This window comes from Blennius ocellaris (assembly GCF_963422515.1).
Source record: "Blennius ocellaris genome assembly, chromosome: 10".
NCBI classification, from domain to species: Eukaryota; Metazoa; Chordata; class Actinopteri; order Blenniiformes; family Blenniidae; genus Blennius; species Blennius ocellaris.
The window spans coordinates 10,820,862-10,836,576 of record NC_137659.1 but is presented as its reverse complement, the minus strand read 5'-3'; the positions used below and the strand labels follow the sequence as shown (position 1 = coordinate 10,836,576).

General features: G+C 41.4%; 1 protein-coding gene across 1 annotated transcript; it reads right to left on the bottom strand.

Annotated features, from left to right (window-relative positions):
• Positions 1-5,184: 5,184 nt before the first annotated feature.
• On the bottom strand, positions 5,185-10,220 carry LOC308135706 (vang-like protein 2). The gene is made up of 7 exons (XM_080503799.1): positions 9,991-10,220; positions 8,926-9,049; positions 7,786-8,393; positions 7,493-7,626; positions 6,665-6,800; positions 6,327-6,570; positions 5,185-5,765 (listed from the first exon to the last, which is right to left on the bottom strand). Exons 1-7 carry the CDS (start codon positions 10,059-10,061, stop codon positions 5,505-5,507), a joined length of 1,578 nt encoding a protein of 525 aa, XP_080359925.1. The 5' UTR covers positions 10,062-10,220; the 3' UTR covers positions 5,185-5,504.
• Between the last annotated feature and the right edge of the window lie 5,495 nt (positions 10,221-15,715).

Sequence of the window (15,715 nt, the reverse complement as noted above, 5' to 3'; positions counted from 1 at the left end):
GTTTAAAACATAATTTAGAATTTTCAATCATGTAAAGGAAGAAAAAGTGACATGTTTCTCTGGGTAAAGTGCTACCACAGATTCATCAAAAACATTTAGAAAATAAAATAGTACTACATAAAAACATATATTCTCATGACAATGTTGTTTTTTCTTTCACCATTGTTAAGGCCTTGTGATTTATTTTTTTTTTATGTACTTTGACTGATTGTTGCAGGCTTGAGCCGTTTTGAAATTATAGTCGTTACATATTCACATTTTATTTGATTGTTCTCGAGACGTTTGCCGAGTGACATTGCTACTTCGGCTACAATAACATTTAAATACAACCCTGCAACCCTGAACCTTTCCTTATGCCTATCATAAATTTATAGTATGTGAAACAGTTTGTTTCGGTTCCATTTTTTAATAGTCTTATATTCATTGTCTTATGAACTGGACTGTTCAATGCGGATATGAAAGCAGCAGGATACTGAAAGATATGTTAAATTACTCTGTTCCACAACAAATCAATCTGCTTTGAATCGGCTATTCAAACAGCAGACCATAGCTGAAAAAGCTTATGGCAAGAAAAAGTAGCCTGTTTTTCCATTCAATTATACAACAGTATAGACAATAAGCACCAATGAAATAAGCTATCAAGGCCATATCAATTGTTTGTTTTTATGTTATGCTGCAGCAGCTCCACAGAGACAGTGGGGATTTGTGTGTTTAGAGACACCCACAGGTAAACAGTCAGCATGTGGTATTTGTCACCAGTCTGTTTTGAATACGTCTTCAGCTATGTTTCTATGTAAATAGGCTGGAGCAAGCCAACTCAAATGAAGTGGCCTTTTGGTAGAAACTGTGGTCGCCCTGTGGTCCTGCAGCTTTCTTTGGTACTTTTCATTATTGTGTGCATACTGACATTTTCTTATCTCTATTTAATGAAACATTATGACATATGAGCCATACAAGAACTAATTATTTGATATTAAGGGAAATTTAGGCCCTAACCCTAACCCTAACCCAAAATTACTTTTAAGTTATATAAAACATATTTCCGGAGTTGAAGATCACTGGCTTTTTCGCTGTTAGTTTAATTTCACTAAGTCACAGATGGACATTTCTTTCGCACCGAAAAAAAGGAACTCATGAGTAGAAACCAAAAATAAGCTCAAGCTTCTGTTTTCTGATATATAAGATGAGTAAAACCAGCTTTGAAAGCCAGCGATATCTGCAGTGATAACTCATTGACAAGACTTAAAATAAGTTAATAGATTGAACATTACATGCATGCATGGTATTACGTTTAGGAATAAAGTAACACAAGATAATATAAAGCTCAGGATACACCATCCTTGTTTTGCACACAACTTTCACAGCGTCATCAGACCATGGACTTTTTATCGGGTTTGATCGTCTCGTAGGTGTCAGAAGTGTGAGATGTTAATCCCTACGGGAAACAAACAGATACAGTCCATATAAGTTTAAATGCATTTCTACAAAACAATGCTGTGATAATTTCCTGCATCGAGTCACGGTGTGATTTTGTGTTTGCCAACAAAAAGGAATATTAAAAGTGTGCTTTACCATCCGCAGTGCAGTAAGCTGTCACTTTGCTCTCATGTGCCATTTTAAGTGTCTTTTTAAGCTTTAATATAAGAAGTCTCACCGCATAGATGCCTCCCTCAGTGGACTGCTTCTGTGGGATGGAAGCAATGAAATGATCAACAATGATTAGAGAGTACAGTGTGGCACATATCCCAAACATCTGATCCTCCCTGTGCACGGCGGAAGATTTTTAAATCACGCACTACTTTTCAGAAATGATTTGAATATGAGACGTGATTAGCAGGTTCTGGCATTTGACTCAATTCTTTAGTGTGAAGAAACCTTTGTGGAAACTGTGACTGTGTATATCAATAATGTAGGTTGGTCAGCACAAGCTTCCAGGAAATGAAAGAATGAGGTTTTCTTGAGAGCAGAACTCTTCTGATTGTGCATTGAAGCCACAAAAAGGAAAATCTTTCCTTTATTATGATGGTATGCATATTTCTAAATTTGTTTCATAATAACAGAAAGAATAGTTTGTTTTACCTCAGCTTCAGACAGCTTTTTGCACTTATGCATCTGTGAGAAAGAAATCAAAAAGTCAACATGACTAACTTGAAGGCGTATAGTAGGAGAGACTGAGAACTGTAATTCAAATATAAAAATTGACTGTTTCATTTTGAGACAAGAGGAAATTATTGTTTCAAAATTCACAACATTTCTCTCAAAAACTGGCTTATTCAACAAGTGTTGAAAAAAATATTTCCATCGTATTCATGTAACTATCGGAGCCATAAGAAACATTCCTCTGGGTTCTGATTTGTCTGTTTATCTCCTTACCCTCAATCTGCAGTATAAAACTGTGAGGATGATCCCGTACAGAATGAGAATCCCATCCAGTATATAACAGATGTTCATGTCTCCAATGGACATCTACACACACAGAAACACACGTTAGTCTTTGTCCTTCATCATCGCCGTCACTTCATGTAGTTTAAACCATCAGTATCATCACTGATGTGCAAACCAATGGCACCTGCTCCTCCTCATCAGCACATGTGGGCTCGATCGTCGTTGAGACGGCATTAAAGTCTCTTACCGGACGTCGGGCAGGTAAGATGGAGGGTCTGCTTTGTTGCTGCCTTACGTGTTTCCAGTGAAACGTCTTCAAAAGTCACCGAGGCAAGCGCACTGTGAGCAGCAGTGAATAGGAAGTGAGGGACTCTGTCCGTTCTGAAGCTGTGAAACCACACGCCTACCACACTGCCATCCTCCCTCCACAGAAGTTCCTCTAAAAACTCTTTTGTCAAAAACAAACTGCTACTCATTGGTTACGACAACAAAACTAGCCACCCACAGAGAAAATCTAAGCATATCATATGCATCAAAATGTCAAGAAACAAACAAACCAAAAATCTTTGAACGTCCACAATGCAGAAGTAATGTGAGATGGTGAGCGAGCTGGAAATTGATGATTCACTTCACATAAGCAGATAAAAAATAAAATAATTTGTCCTCTTTTAAGACTAAAGTACATCAGAATGAGTGACCAAGACATAACTATTTTGGAATAAATGGTTTAATAGTGGAAAAATGTCTAGCACACTATACAAGCTACAGTTACTAAAAATGAAGCAATTACAACACAAAAAAAATCTACAAAGTTGTTTTTTTTTACAAACCACTTGTTTTCAAATGTAACAAACATTCAGAAAATTGCATCGTCATAACTTAGGCACCTTAAAAATGATAGAAAACAAGTTATTATAAAAAAACATTTTGGGGCCCAAAATATCTCCATGCATGCATTTATTAAAAAAACAAAAAAAAACAAAAACAAACATTTTGATCGCTCAGATGAAATGTCAGACCTGAACCTGTCAAAGGCAGGATTTGGATATTCAAGAATGTAAAAGGGATTTTAAACTGGAAGGAAAACAATGAAACAGTCGGTTTTGTCGTGGCTCAGCAAACTGTGGGGCAGATGTGACGGAGCAGCTCAGATCTCAACACTGGGCGGGTGTCAGGAGTGTGCTGCTCCTCCACACCGGCACAGTAAGGCTCCTTCGAGGGCCGTCGGCAGCGTGTCGCTCCTGCCGGCGGCACAAGGCGAGGTGGTGATGAGCTACTGCTGCAGAGGAGCTGCAGAGAGGAGTTACAATCACACGTCTGGTTTGGATATTTTTGGACATATGCATACATTTTTAAAAAGGGAACAGAGGACGTCAGCTGTCGGTTAAACTGGAGCCGCCTGGTCGGGCTGCTTGTCTCGTGTGTACGTCGTTTATAAAGAGCAGAATACACTTTGACTCCATTTACACTTGGTAGCACATTATCTGTTTGGCATTTGGATTGTAGGCCTTTCTTTAAAAATTGCCCTTTCAATGAAAACATGTTTTAAAACTATTGTTTCCCCTTCATTGGCAGATTGAAAATTATTTCCAAAGATCAGTTTAATTAATAATACATTTTCATGAAGCTCAGAATGAGACTGATCATGAAATGACTGAATATTTGTGATTTTAACAGCAAAGTGATATCCTCATAAAACAAAAACTGCATGGGATCAGATCATTGCTTTATATTTTTTAATATTTGCCACAATTTGAATTACTTGATCATTCAAAATAGAAGAAAATAGTGAAAACAATCCAAAGTCACACTTTCAAATGTATAGTTTTCTATTAAGTGTCACTCATGCGAGTTGTGTTTTATTTTTGCATGAATTGCTTTAAGACTGCAGCTAAAAGAAAATGCCTGAGGTGAATTTATGTTTAGTGTCTTTTTTGGAATTATAAAAAAAAAATTATTAAGATTATATTTGCATAAAATAAGTGATCATTTTATTTTTAACCAGCAACTATGTTCCACACAAACTGTTCAATCATAATATAAAGAGCTTCAATGAGCCTCATTTTAAAGTAGGTGATGTGGGTATTGTGAGTATTTTATTCTGGGTCAACCACACACACACACACACACACACACACACACACACACACACACACACACACACACACACACACACACACACACACACACACACACACACACACACACACACACACACACACAGTCACTCAACATGCTCGAACCACCAACCTTGAAAAGTCATGTTGCAGCAATAACTCAACTCTAAAATGAAATGTGGAATAAATGAAGTAAAGTAAAGGCAGCTAATATAACCAATGTGTGTGTTTTCTCTTCTTTTTGTTGGGTTTGTTGAAAATATGTATAATAATAAAATCTACTTTATCCAAATAGGACAGATTTTATGTTACTACCAGGTGCAAATGACTCAAGACTTCCTGCTAAAACAATGACATCAACAGTGAAAAAAGCCGGTGCAGATACAAATAAAGACAACTGTGAATGTCCAGCCTGTGGTAGTTAGGAATGTACTTCCGTTTTCATTAACAGTGACGATAAAAAACAAATTGTAACTTGAAAAGCAACTTGTTAACTCGCTGCAGACAATGCTACATTCTGTAAATTAGAAAGAAAAAGTCCTTCCCTCATATATAAAAAACAGTCTTCGTCATGTGGATCAAAATGAAACTCCTGACAGACACAAAAGACGGAGGAAGTAAAGAGGAAGTAACAACTGTGATGTAATCCTCCTCCTCTGGTGTCAATGTGTTGGATCAGCACACTAAAATCGTCCAGTGGTTCCAGCAGTAGAGGCCAAAAATAGAAAACGCCCCCCCCTTTAGTTGTAAAGACGAAGGTGAAGGCATCCATGTATTTCCAAGGTGTGGACAATCATTAAGCTGATCACAGTTTAATATCAGAGCATCGGTGATGGTCGCAAAACAGGAGGAGGAGCCTGAAACGCTCTGTCCACCTGACGTGTCTTTGTCACTGACGGGAGGAAAAGATTGGATGAAAAACCAGCCGCATGGCCTCGGCGCATCCCGCCACGTCCAGCAACAGAGAAGCGAGGAGGTTTGTGGTGAGGAGAGGCAGACGTTTCACACAGATGTCTCCGACTGCAGCCTCATGACAAACTTGTGGCTCTTTGGGTCGATGAACTCCTCGCCGAGCCGCAGGAAGGGGAGCGGCGTCACCGTGACGACCAGGGAGAAGTCCAGGCGTCGGAGGGAGAAGACGAGACCCTGACGCAGGGCCGAGGTCACCGGCTCCTCGCTCACCAGAGTCCACTGGCGCCCCCTGCCGTTCTGCTGCTGGTACTGCATGGTGGGGCCGGGTGAGAGGTACCGCTCCAGGAACGCCTGCAGAGGTGGCGGTGGGGTCATAAGAGACACTCATTTTAACAACAATTTGTGTGGAAAACAGGGTCAGATTATTATCACAGAATCTGAAATGAAGGGATGTTAAACTCAACAACAGCTCACAAAAATAAAGTGACGATGTGTTTCGCCTCCTCAGTTTTTGAGAATCTTCAAATATACCTAAGTATTTATATTTGAGGAATTGGGTTGAAGATTTCAAACCATTTCTTAAATTTCTTTTTAGCCCTTGAGTCAATAGCTGAATCAAAAAATTGCTTTAATTTCTAAAGACCTTAGATTTTAAAATAACGTGAACTCACAGTAACCCAAAACAAACCCTAAAAATATCTGGACTAACAAATACACGTAAACAAATTCATATGCACATAAAATGAAACACTCAGATATTTCATTACATTTTAACTTGTGTACTGGTGCACAGGGTATAGAAATCCCCTTTAATACAGTTTTAGCAGGGTGTGGATTAAAAAAAAACAACAGAAACCCACACAATTTATGATCACAGCTCAACAACATGTGGAATCAGTGAAATGAACTCACCTTGGGCGTCATGTTGTGTGTGATGCAGAACTGCAGGTGTGTGAGGATGCTCTCCATACTGTGGAAGGCCTGCTGACGCGTCGTTCTCAGGTATTTCTGCATGGCCCGGGCCATGGGGGCGAAGATGGCCTGAGCGGCCTCCCTTGGATCCATCACCTCTCTGGGGTGTTTGGGCGACGAGGCGGCCTCCTCCTCGTGGAGACGCTTGATGTGTGTGAAGGCTTCTTCCACCGCCACAACCAGCCTGAGGAACAGAAAAGTCCAGAGATGAATAACAAAATGAATACAAATATGTGACAAAGGATAAAATCTCTCGGGACCTTATTGTCCTTACTGACCTGGCCTTGCGTTTGCGGACCCTCCGGTCCATCTCGGCCTCCTCATAGTAAAACTCATTGTGCGAGTTGTCTCTCCTCCTGGCAGCAGCGGCTATCATGGCCCTCGACTGGCCTGTGGAGTTATTGGTGGGGTTTTCTGCAAAAAACAAACACAAGGAAAGGCATGTGAGCAAAAGCTAAAACACAGAAAATACATTTAAAACTTGTAGCAAAAGCAACAGCAGATGCAGGTACAGATGATGCTAATAATAAGTATCTCAGCTATTCTGCAAGATTGTCCTGCAGTTAGTAGAGAAACTGTTTTAGATTATCTAAAGGGTCTGGTTCCTAATATTGAGAAAATCTAGATGTATGTAAGCTTATGGACAAGTCACAGTATTGTAAAGTATATCCCTGTGGCACACAGGAAGCCAGTATATTGATTTGAGCACTGATATAAAGTGATTAAATTACTGATGTTTTTCAGGGCTCCAGCAGTCGCTTAGTGGGTGAACTGCAGCTGTATTAAGGTATTATTCACTCATACTTGTAAATACATCATCGAAAGTTGTTTTTCTATTCCTCAAACATAAATCATTTAATCTTTGTTACTTTTAGTATGCTCACTTAGTAATTTCCTTTCTGTGACTGTTGAAAGTTAAGCCTGATATTTCTAGGTTGATTCATAGCTGTCAAGAGTTCATGCATTCAGCGTGAGCACTGACATGAAACGTTTAGAATTCACGGGTTGCTGTTACGTTAAAGAGGTGATGCAGACGTCCAGATGACGACTGAAGGAAACTGAAGCACAAAAGACGTGCGTCAGAGCCAAGGCGGGGCTGTATTTACCATCCAAAGAGTAAACCTTGAAGCCGGTCATCTTCTTCGACAAGATGGACTTAGGCAGGTTGAGCAGGGCAGGGTTGTAGACGGGGAAGTCGCTGTAATAACGGTCCAACACCCAGACAGCTGCCCGCTGGATGCTAATAACACAGAGTTTGAGTACAAGTTGCACATTAAACATTTTCTTAATATAACAAACAGACAGTTTATCTTTGATACTAACATGTAGAATATATATATATATGTGCGTGTGTATATATGGATTTTTGCACATTACAATTAACCTGAAGATCACACACCTGAGGTGGCCCACATTGTAGAACTTGCTGGCCCCGTCTGCGCTCCGCACCACCTTGAGGCAGAAGGCCGGCTGAAGGTGTCGGACCTCCAGCAGCACGAGAGCCAGGTACTGGATGAAGAGCAGGGCGTCCACCAGTGAGGCGGCGTACTCCACGATCCCCCTGTAGTCCCTCTCTCTGGGCTCCAGCACCCGCACGCCGTAAAAAAGCCAGTAGGAGGCCACGAACAAAAACACGAGCACCATCAGCAGGCAGCGGAAAACAAAGAAGCGAGGGAGGGTGGCGCGGGGTGAGCGGAGAAACAGCGCCCAGGAGGAGATGAGAAGGACCAGGAGCTTGAAAGCTAAGGAGACGTAGAGGCCCTCGCAGGGCGTGCCGCACGGCTCGAGGGCGTCCCGCCACAGGACCTGAGGGAGGATGAGGAAGGCTAGCGGCGTGACCAGGGCGAAGAAACTCAGGCAGCCTCCGAGCGCCGGGCCCACGAAACGCTTACACTCCAACGGAGTCGACTCCTCTAGGTCTTTGGTGAGGCGGGTCAGGTCCTCATTTGAGATGCTGTGTTCTGAGGTGCCGGTAACGACGGTAGTGGTCTCTCCCCAGTTATCATCCTGAGCGACACAGAAGTGAAATGAGGTTCCGTGTGTTTATAGGTCATTTTATGGGGTAAAACAATTTGCAAAAAATACAAAATTTCAAGTTCCCGAAAAAGTTGTGATGAATTTTGTTTGACTCAGTAAATAAATACAATAAAATTAATCACCTGAGCAGATTAAATTTTTGCTGATCAATCATTTGCACTGTTAATCACGTTCACACACACAAATGGCGAAAGCGCCAAGCTTCAAGGACACTTCAACATACAAACAGGGATTGAATTTGGATCCCCGTGGGCCATAATTACTCCATGATTGGCCGGTATTACATTATTGCTTGTTACAAGGATATTTGGAGGTTCAAATGGCACCTCCAACAGCAGCTCTCCACTACGACTCATATGTGAAGCTAAGGTTAAATACGAATGAGATGAGTTAAATGCAGAGATAAAATGAGGAACTTTTTTTTCCTTTTTAATATTTGCTGAATGGGCATGCGTTTAAAGGTAAAAACTGCTGCTGTTGAGTTGTTAACCGGACTACTGACCCTGTCGTCTCCGCGGGTGGACTCTGCATCCAGAAGTGGTTCCCCGGGAGTTTGTATGGTTACTGATTTGTCCCCTCGACTGCTGCTGTCTCGGCTCTTGGAGCGGTGACGGTCCCTCCGATCCCTGACGGAAAACAAACAAATTGGTTAGTGGATGTACAGCATCAGACACTGTCGCCTGCTCTTGTCTGTGACGAGGGTTTTTGTGGAGCACGTTCAGCAGGTGTCACACAACCTGAGATAACTTTACTTATACAAAAACACATAGACGACAGGTGTGAACCGGTACATCCTACTAATACTAATAAAAAGTATGAGCAACCTTTCAAGCATTGACTTGTTTATCCAAACTGATCTCATATGCCAACCCAAATGTATTCATGACTGTATACACAAGACGGACGTCTTGATATTTAACTGTCTTGCCTGAAACAGGTGACTAGATTTTTCAATTGAAGCCCATTTCTGTTAAGACTGAAGAAAAATGTTCAGGATCATCTTATTTACTTTGGCTACATCCACAAATCGACACCTTGTAGTACTTTTAAAGCCTTGACACTCTGCTGCCTTGTGAAGCTCTACTTTAAAAAATTCTCATTAACAATGCAATAGCCAATAAAGGCTAAAATGTCTGCAACAAGTAGTTTGTTATCCCTGAAATGTCATTGTACTATAATACCTTTTGAAGACATCCAAGGCCCAAATCTCACATCACTATGTTTTGTCTCCCATTTTCTATTTTGGTCAAATCATATAAAGTCAATATTTGTTCAAATGGTAGTTATATCTGATAATTCTTTATTTATAGTCTGTGACTGGTGTAACTGTCACACTTGGCTTATTCTGTATTCGTACTTATCACTTTTAGAACTATTTTATCATATATTTCATTTTATCACAATTTCTTCCCAACACCAAAGACATTTCTTCTGAATTGCCCAACGCTGAGCTGTCTGGTGCCCCCCAAGAGTGACCTACTCCAGACTTTGCCCATATTTGGGCAGAAGCAGAGCAGGAGGAAATGAACAATAAGATTACGTCTGAAAAACGTCCCGTCTGACCCACCTGTACTTGCGGGAGCTTCTGGAGTGGGAGGACTTGTGTGAGTAGCTCGAGTACTGCGACTCGTTGTCCATGTCTCGGGTCGGCGGTGAGCGGGCTTTACGGGCCCCGCCTCCTCCCCCCGTGCCGCGCTGCTCGCCGACTCCTCCCAGCTGGCTCTTGCGCTCAGAGATGGACTTGGTGGAGAGAGCCAAGGGCAGCTTGAGCAGGTCAACCTTGCTCCTGAGGGAATCTATCTTGGTGGCCGATGAGGAGGGAGCAGGAGAAGGAGGGGGGGACAGAGTGAGGGGGGAGGGGGGGGGGGGGGGGCGGAGAAGAGGAGGAAGAGGGGTGGGAGAGGATGATGGGTGGGAGAGACACAGCAGGGGAGAGTCCAAGAAGTGGAGATCTGTGAGAAAAAGGGGAAAAAGAGCCATCAATATTCCTTATGTTTGCATGTTTGAACATAAAATGCAATGACTGTGAAGACTAAAGAAATAGTCCATACTAAAATACACTGCGGGGTCACATTTCTCAATTTTTTTTTCTGCCTGGACTTCCTGCCTTGTTCTTCTGGCAGTTATCAAGCCGGACCATCGAAATGGATACACAACAAGGTCCCCTGAGTCTTTTTTCAACTTGGCTGCATTTTCTTTAATCCAACCATTGTAGCCTCTGTACAATTTACAAGATAAACATCATCCGGGGATGCTGCTTTCATAACAAGCATTCATAAGCACATTAAAAAGGCATTTCTCAAGAATGCCATTGTGTAAAACCTAACACAGATGTCTGGAGGGGAAATATAACATGGTTACTTGGTTCCTGGATGGTTAGAGGCTTTTTACAGAGCTTTGTGACTTCACTATAAGATTGTAGTGTTTCTATCTGGGTGACTTCAACTCAATAATAATGCTGATAATCAGAATTACAATCATCTGAAACAATTCATCCATTCATCCCGTCCATCACAGGCCAAACTCAGAGAGACAGATAACCACATGCACACGCATTCACTCCTACGGGCAATTTTAGTCAGTAATTGACCTCAAACATGTGTTTCTGGACTGCGGGAGAAAACCAAAATACCTGCCGAAAACCTGCAAGCTGGACTCCGACCGGGGATTTTCCCACTGTGCAGTCCTCATTTCTAATATTCATACTGTAGTTTTAATATTTAAATAGCTTTATTGTATTCATCAATAGACAGAAGTTGGCCATTGGGGTAATAAAGTTTGTTGTTTGCAATCTTTCCCCCCCTGTTTCAATTCATTTATAGGCTTTAATTCAAAATACAATTATATTATTAAACATGCTAATTTAGGTGAGATTTAATATTATTTTTAAGGGATAAATTTAAAAGAAATGAATGAAATACTGTATGTTGACATTGTGAAGTAATTGGTTCCCTTTGTTTGTACTGTCCAGCCATCAGCAAAAATAAACTAGAGTGATTAAAGCTCAAAGGAACACACAGTTTTCAGCTTAAAAAAAAAAAAATCTCCCCATCAGACAAGCTATGAAAAGCTTTGAGACAAATTGTAGCTCTTTAAACATCGTAGTGATCGGTATCAGGTTGGATGAATTTGTAACGGTGAAGCGTGGCGATCACAAGACTCAATGTTACACATGAGGTGAAAAGAGCTGTTGTTACTCTCTGTGTGGATCAGACGACTCTTCCTGGCCGCGTGCCGTCTTCCAACACTTTGAACACATTAACCTCTTAAGCTGCGCCTGTGTGCGTGCTCATATCACGTCCTCCAGGTCTGGGCAGAGGTTAATCATCACACGACTGTATCTGCTGTCAACAAGGAGCGAGCTGCAGCCGCGGCTGGCGGCGGCACAATGGCGGCCATATTGGATTACTGTGTTTTTGCAAAACTTGCTTGCCCTCTCCCTCCCTTCTCCCCATCTCACATTCCCTCCCTCACGCCCCCTGTCCCCCGGGAGACGGGGGGCCCTCTCCGCTGCCATGGCGATGAAAGAGGGTGTTCAGCTGGAGGGGGATTGGAGGCTGACAGTTGCCATGGAAACCTGACCTCGCGCCGCCCTCTGCCACACCGCTCTCCACGCCGGAGCGAAATGACCAAAATAAAAGTGCCGGGCATGACGGATGTCGGGCTGTCATATGCCGGTTAATTGATAAAAGGTGGGCGTGGCCGGCTGGCTTTGATTGGCCCTCGGTGGGAAATGGAAAGGGACGCTCGCAGCCAGCACTGATTCACAGGGTCCTGACTCAACTCAATGCGGGATTTTATGCTCTGTCAGCACTATTGTGTTCAAAGATCCACCCGCCTTCAAGTCAAATACTGTAAAACATCAAATCAGTCAGTGATTTCTGTTGTTTATCCACGTCATATAACCCACATACTCCTTTGTTTCAGTCTAACTGAAGAAGTGTCCCTCATCCAGAGCGAGCATGCAGTAACTCTTAGCAGACCAGAAAAAGAAGAAAAAAAAAAAGAAAAATTCCTCCGAGTCGTGCAGCCATATGCAAAACCTCAACAACATACTTACTCCAAACCACATAATTCAAATGACTAACAGCCTCTTCCTTGGTGTACCATCATGATTAGCTTTTATCTTAAATGGCAGGGGAATGAGCTGCGCAGTGCTTGAAGGCCACATAAAGTGTAAGAAAAACATCTTGTTTTATGTGACCACATGATTTCTCTGCATAAGAGAAGAATCTGATGTCTGAATATCACGGAAAGCGTGGAAACTCTTTCTCGGGTGCTCTGAGATGATATATCAACAACAGATTAATTTTTTTCATGCAGTTGTTCAATGTAAACACTGCCCATAAAGGAAAGAAACTAGTTTTTCGGGTGTAGTATTGATTAAATTTATAACAGCCCTTGGCAATAAATGCTATACTGTTACAAAGTTTATTTCCCTTTTTAAGTGGCGCCACATTTGTAAGGAACATGCGTTTGTGGGTTGCGCCTGTGAATAATTTACCAGTACTAAAGAGCTTATTATGACAGACTCTGAAATGAGAATTTTTGGCAATTTAACAAACTCAGATCTGCTGCTTCGCCCACAAATGCATGTTTCCTAAAAATCTCTCACTGTTTAAGAGGGAATTAACAAACTTGTGAGCAGTACAAGCCGTATCGTCACAAGAGCAACAACTGACAACAAAGAAAACATAATCTACTACAACGGTGTGATGTTGGCCCAGCTTGCACAACTGCGTGAGCATTTATGGAGCGATATTAAAAATAAGTCAATGATTGTAGTAAGTACATAGTATATATTATACTATCTGTCGAATAGGCTGAATATGTGTGTCGTTGACTGTATAATTCCCATGTGGATGAAACATGCGGATAAACAGATTTCTCTTGTACCTTGCACAATTCCACCATCTGATTCGTTATGCCTTTTTCTTTGAAGTAGCTTGTAAGCCAAACGATTATGAGCCCCCCTGCACATTTGTTGCAAAGTACTTAGATGTATGCCATTGCTTTGAGAGAACAGATTTACAAGGAGGAGCAGATCTGAGTGTGGTTCCTCAGCACCAGATTGCCGGCCAAGCCACATAGTTTCAGAGAAGCAACAGACTGAATCTAAACAGTGTTTTAATGCAATGGTTGTGTGAGTTCAGCTGGAATGTGCTCTTTTAGACATATAAACACTGGAGAAAATAACAATCAGAAGTCGGCGCTTGGTCTTAACGTTTATCCTGTCACCTTGTAAAAATAACAATTAGGTCATCGCTGCGATGCAGAGGGATCTTCAAAGCAACAACGGTGACACACGAAGGAGGAATGTCATTTACCCTCGAAATGTTAAATTAATACATGGGGTAATGCAGACCGAGTTGTGTTTCTGTTTACGCAGAGAGAAAATGGCCGTGATGACAGTCATATATGCTACAGTCCTCTCTGTAATCCTTCCAGACAGAAACATACTCAAAGTCTAACGCCACAGCGGGTTCCTACATATCGGAATGCCTCAGTAAGTAATTGCAGTGACAAGAATAGAAGTCCAAATCCCTGCTCGCGACCTTTGAAAGGTGCAAAGCAAACATGTCGGACAAGGTTTGACGAGAGGCACTGCAGAAAAGTCATCTTAACCGAAGTTTGTCAACTTAGACTGGACCAAGAACTCTGTTTTTCTTCCTCATATAATCTGCTTTTAAAACTACCAATGCACAGGCAAATATTTTGGTCTCGACAACAGAAGGAAACTGAACATCAAGTGTAATTGTCAAATGAAAGGCAGAGACTTCTGGATTAAAGATACAATCTGAGCAACTGAGGTCCTGTTTACATGACAACGTTTCAAGAAAAAAAACAAAAAAAACACACAGCTTTGAAAGTAATGTCCACTTAGGCAGAAAAAGTAAATCCAAGAGTGAAGAGCACACAATGCACTTATTGTTATGAATGAATTTTTCTTGCTCATGCAAAGAGCAATTGACTATGACCACAGTGCGCATGTGTCATACCAGCAGTGAAGAAAAATTGCATTTTCCCTATTAACAGTCAGAATGTTTTTAAAAAGTCCGATTTTCAGTGACTCCAAGCACCTTTGTCATGTAAACAGACTCGCAAACCACTATGAAAATTATTTTTCCTTGAAGGCATGTAACCGGATCTAATAATGGCGTTGGTTGAATGACCACAAGGTCAACATTAGATGGGCAATTGTAATAAAAATCAAAAGAAAATGGATAAAGTGCAGACTGGGTGGACGGATGGAAGCAGTGTTAGACCCAACTCCGCCTCATGCAAAAGAAAAGCTGTTCAACAAAACATTTTAAATACACTTTCCGGGATTTAGATTTAAATGTGTCTGAGGTAAATGTCTTTAGCTGCAATCAAACAATGAGTTTCCTCTCCGTGTGATGGTTGAGCTTAAACTTTACTGGAGATTACCTGCCTCTTCATTCTGAATGACAGCTTTAAACACTGACTTGTGAGTTGAAAGAAACCTTTTCTGAATGACATGACATCACAATCCCGGAGATCGAAAACTAAAGCACAGTTGAAAGTTGAGCAGTCACGATGCTTTGTGTAATCAAAACAAAACATGAAATTCAACGAACGAAACTGTGCCATAAAAAGCAGAAAGCAATGAACTAATCATGTAATACAGCGCTGTTACACAGCAATTAAACTGGAGAACTGACTAAAACAGATAACCTGCTGGAAAGTCAATACAGGTGAAAATGCAGTGTGTTTTGTGTTTTCATTTCAGAAAAGTTTCTTGTTGACAGAGCAACATTTTCAATGCAATGTCCATTAACTGCAGAAACACTGAAAACAATGCAGATACGGTATCATGCCAGGCCACGAGTTGCCACTGTTGGTTGTTTATATAATGAAACCACACACACACGTACGCGGAGAACAATACACCATTAACATTAACAATGACGTGAACACAGACATTCGTATGGACAGACGAAGACGTTGGATTGTTGTCACGGTGAGTCTCAACCCTAAAAACTACCACGGCCCAGGAGAATATAAAATGGGAGTTATGACACTCTGAAGGCAAACGCAGCATTTCAAAACAAATTGTGTTTTCCCCATTTCCACTGAGATAGAGTCGGGAGTATTTTTGAAAAGTAACACTTTGGGAGCCATGTTCCAAAAATGGGTCTTCAGTGTCTCTGAGCATCGTTGTTGTGTAAAAGTACAGCCAAAACGCAACGGAGCTTTTCTGTTTTCGCTCGAAAATGTTGTGTAAACGAGGTCACAACTGGAAATTTGGTTTCCTTTATAATAATAGTACA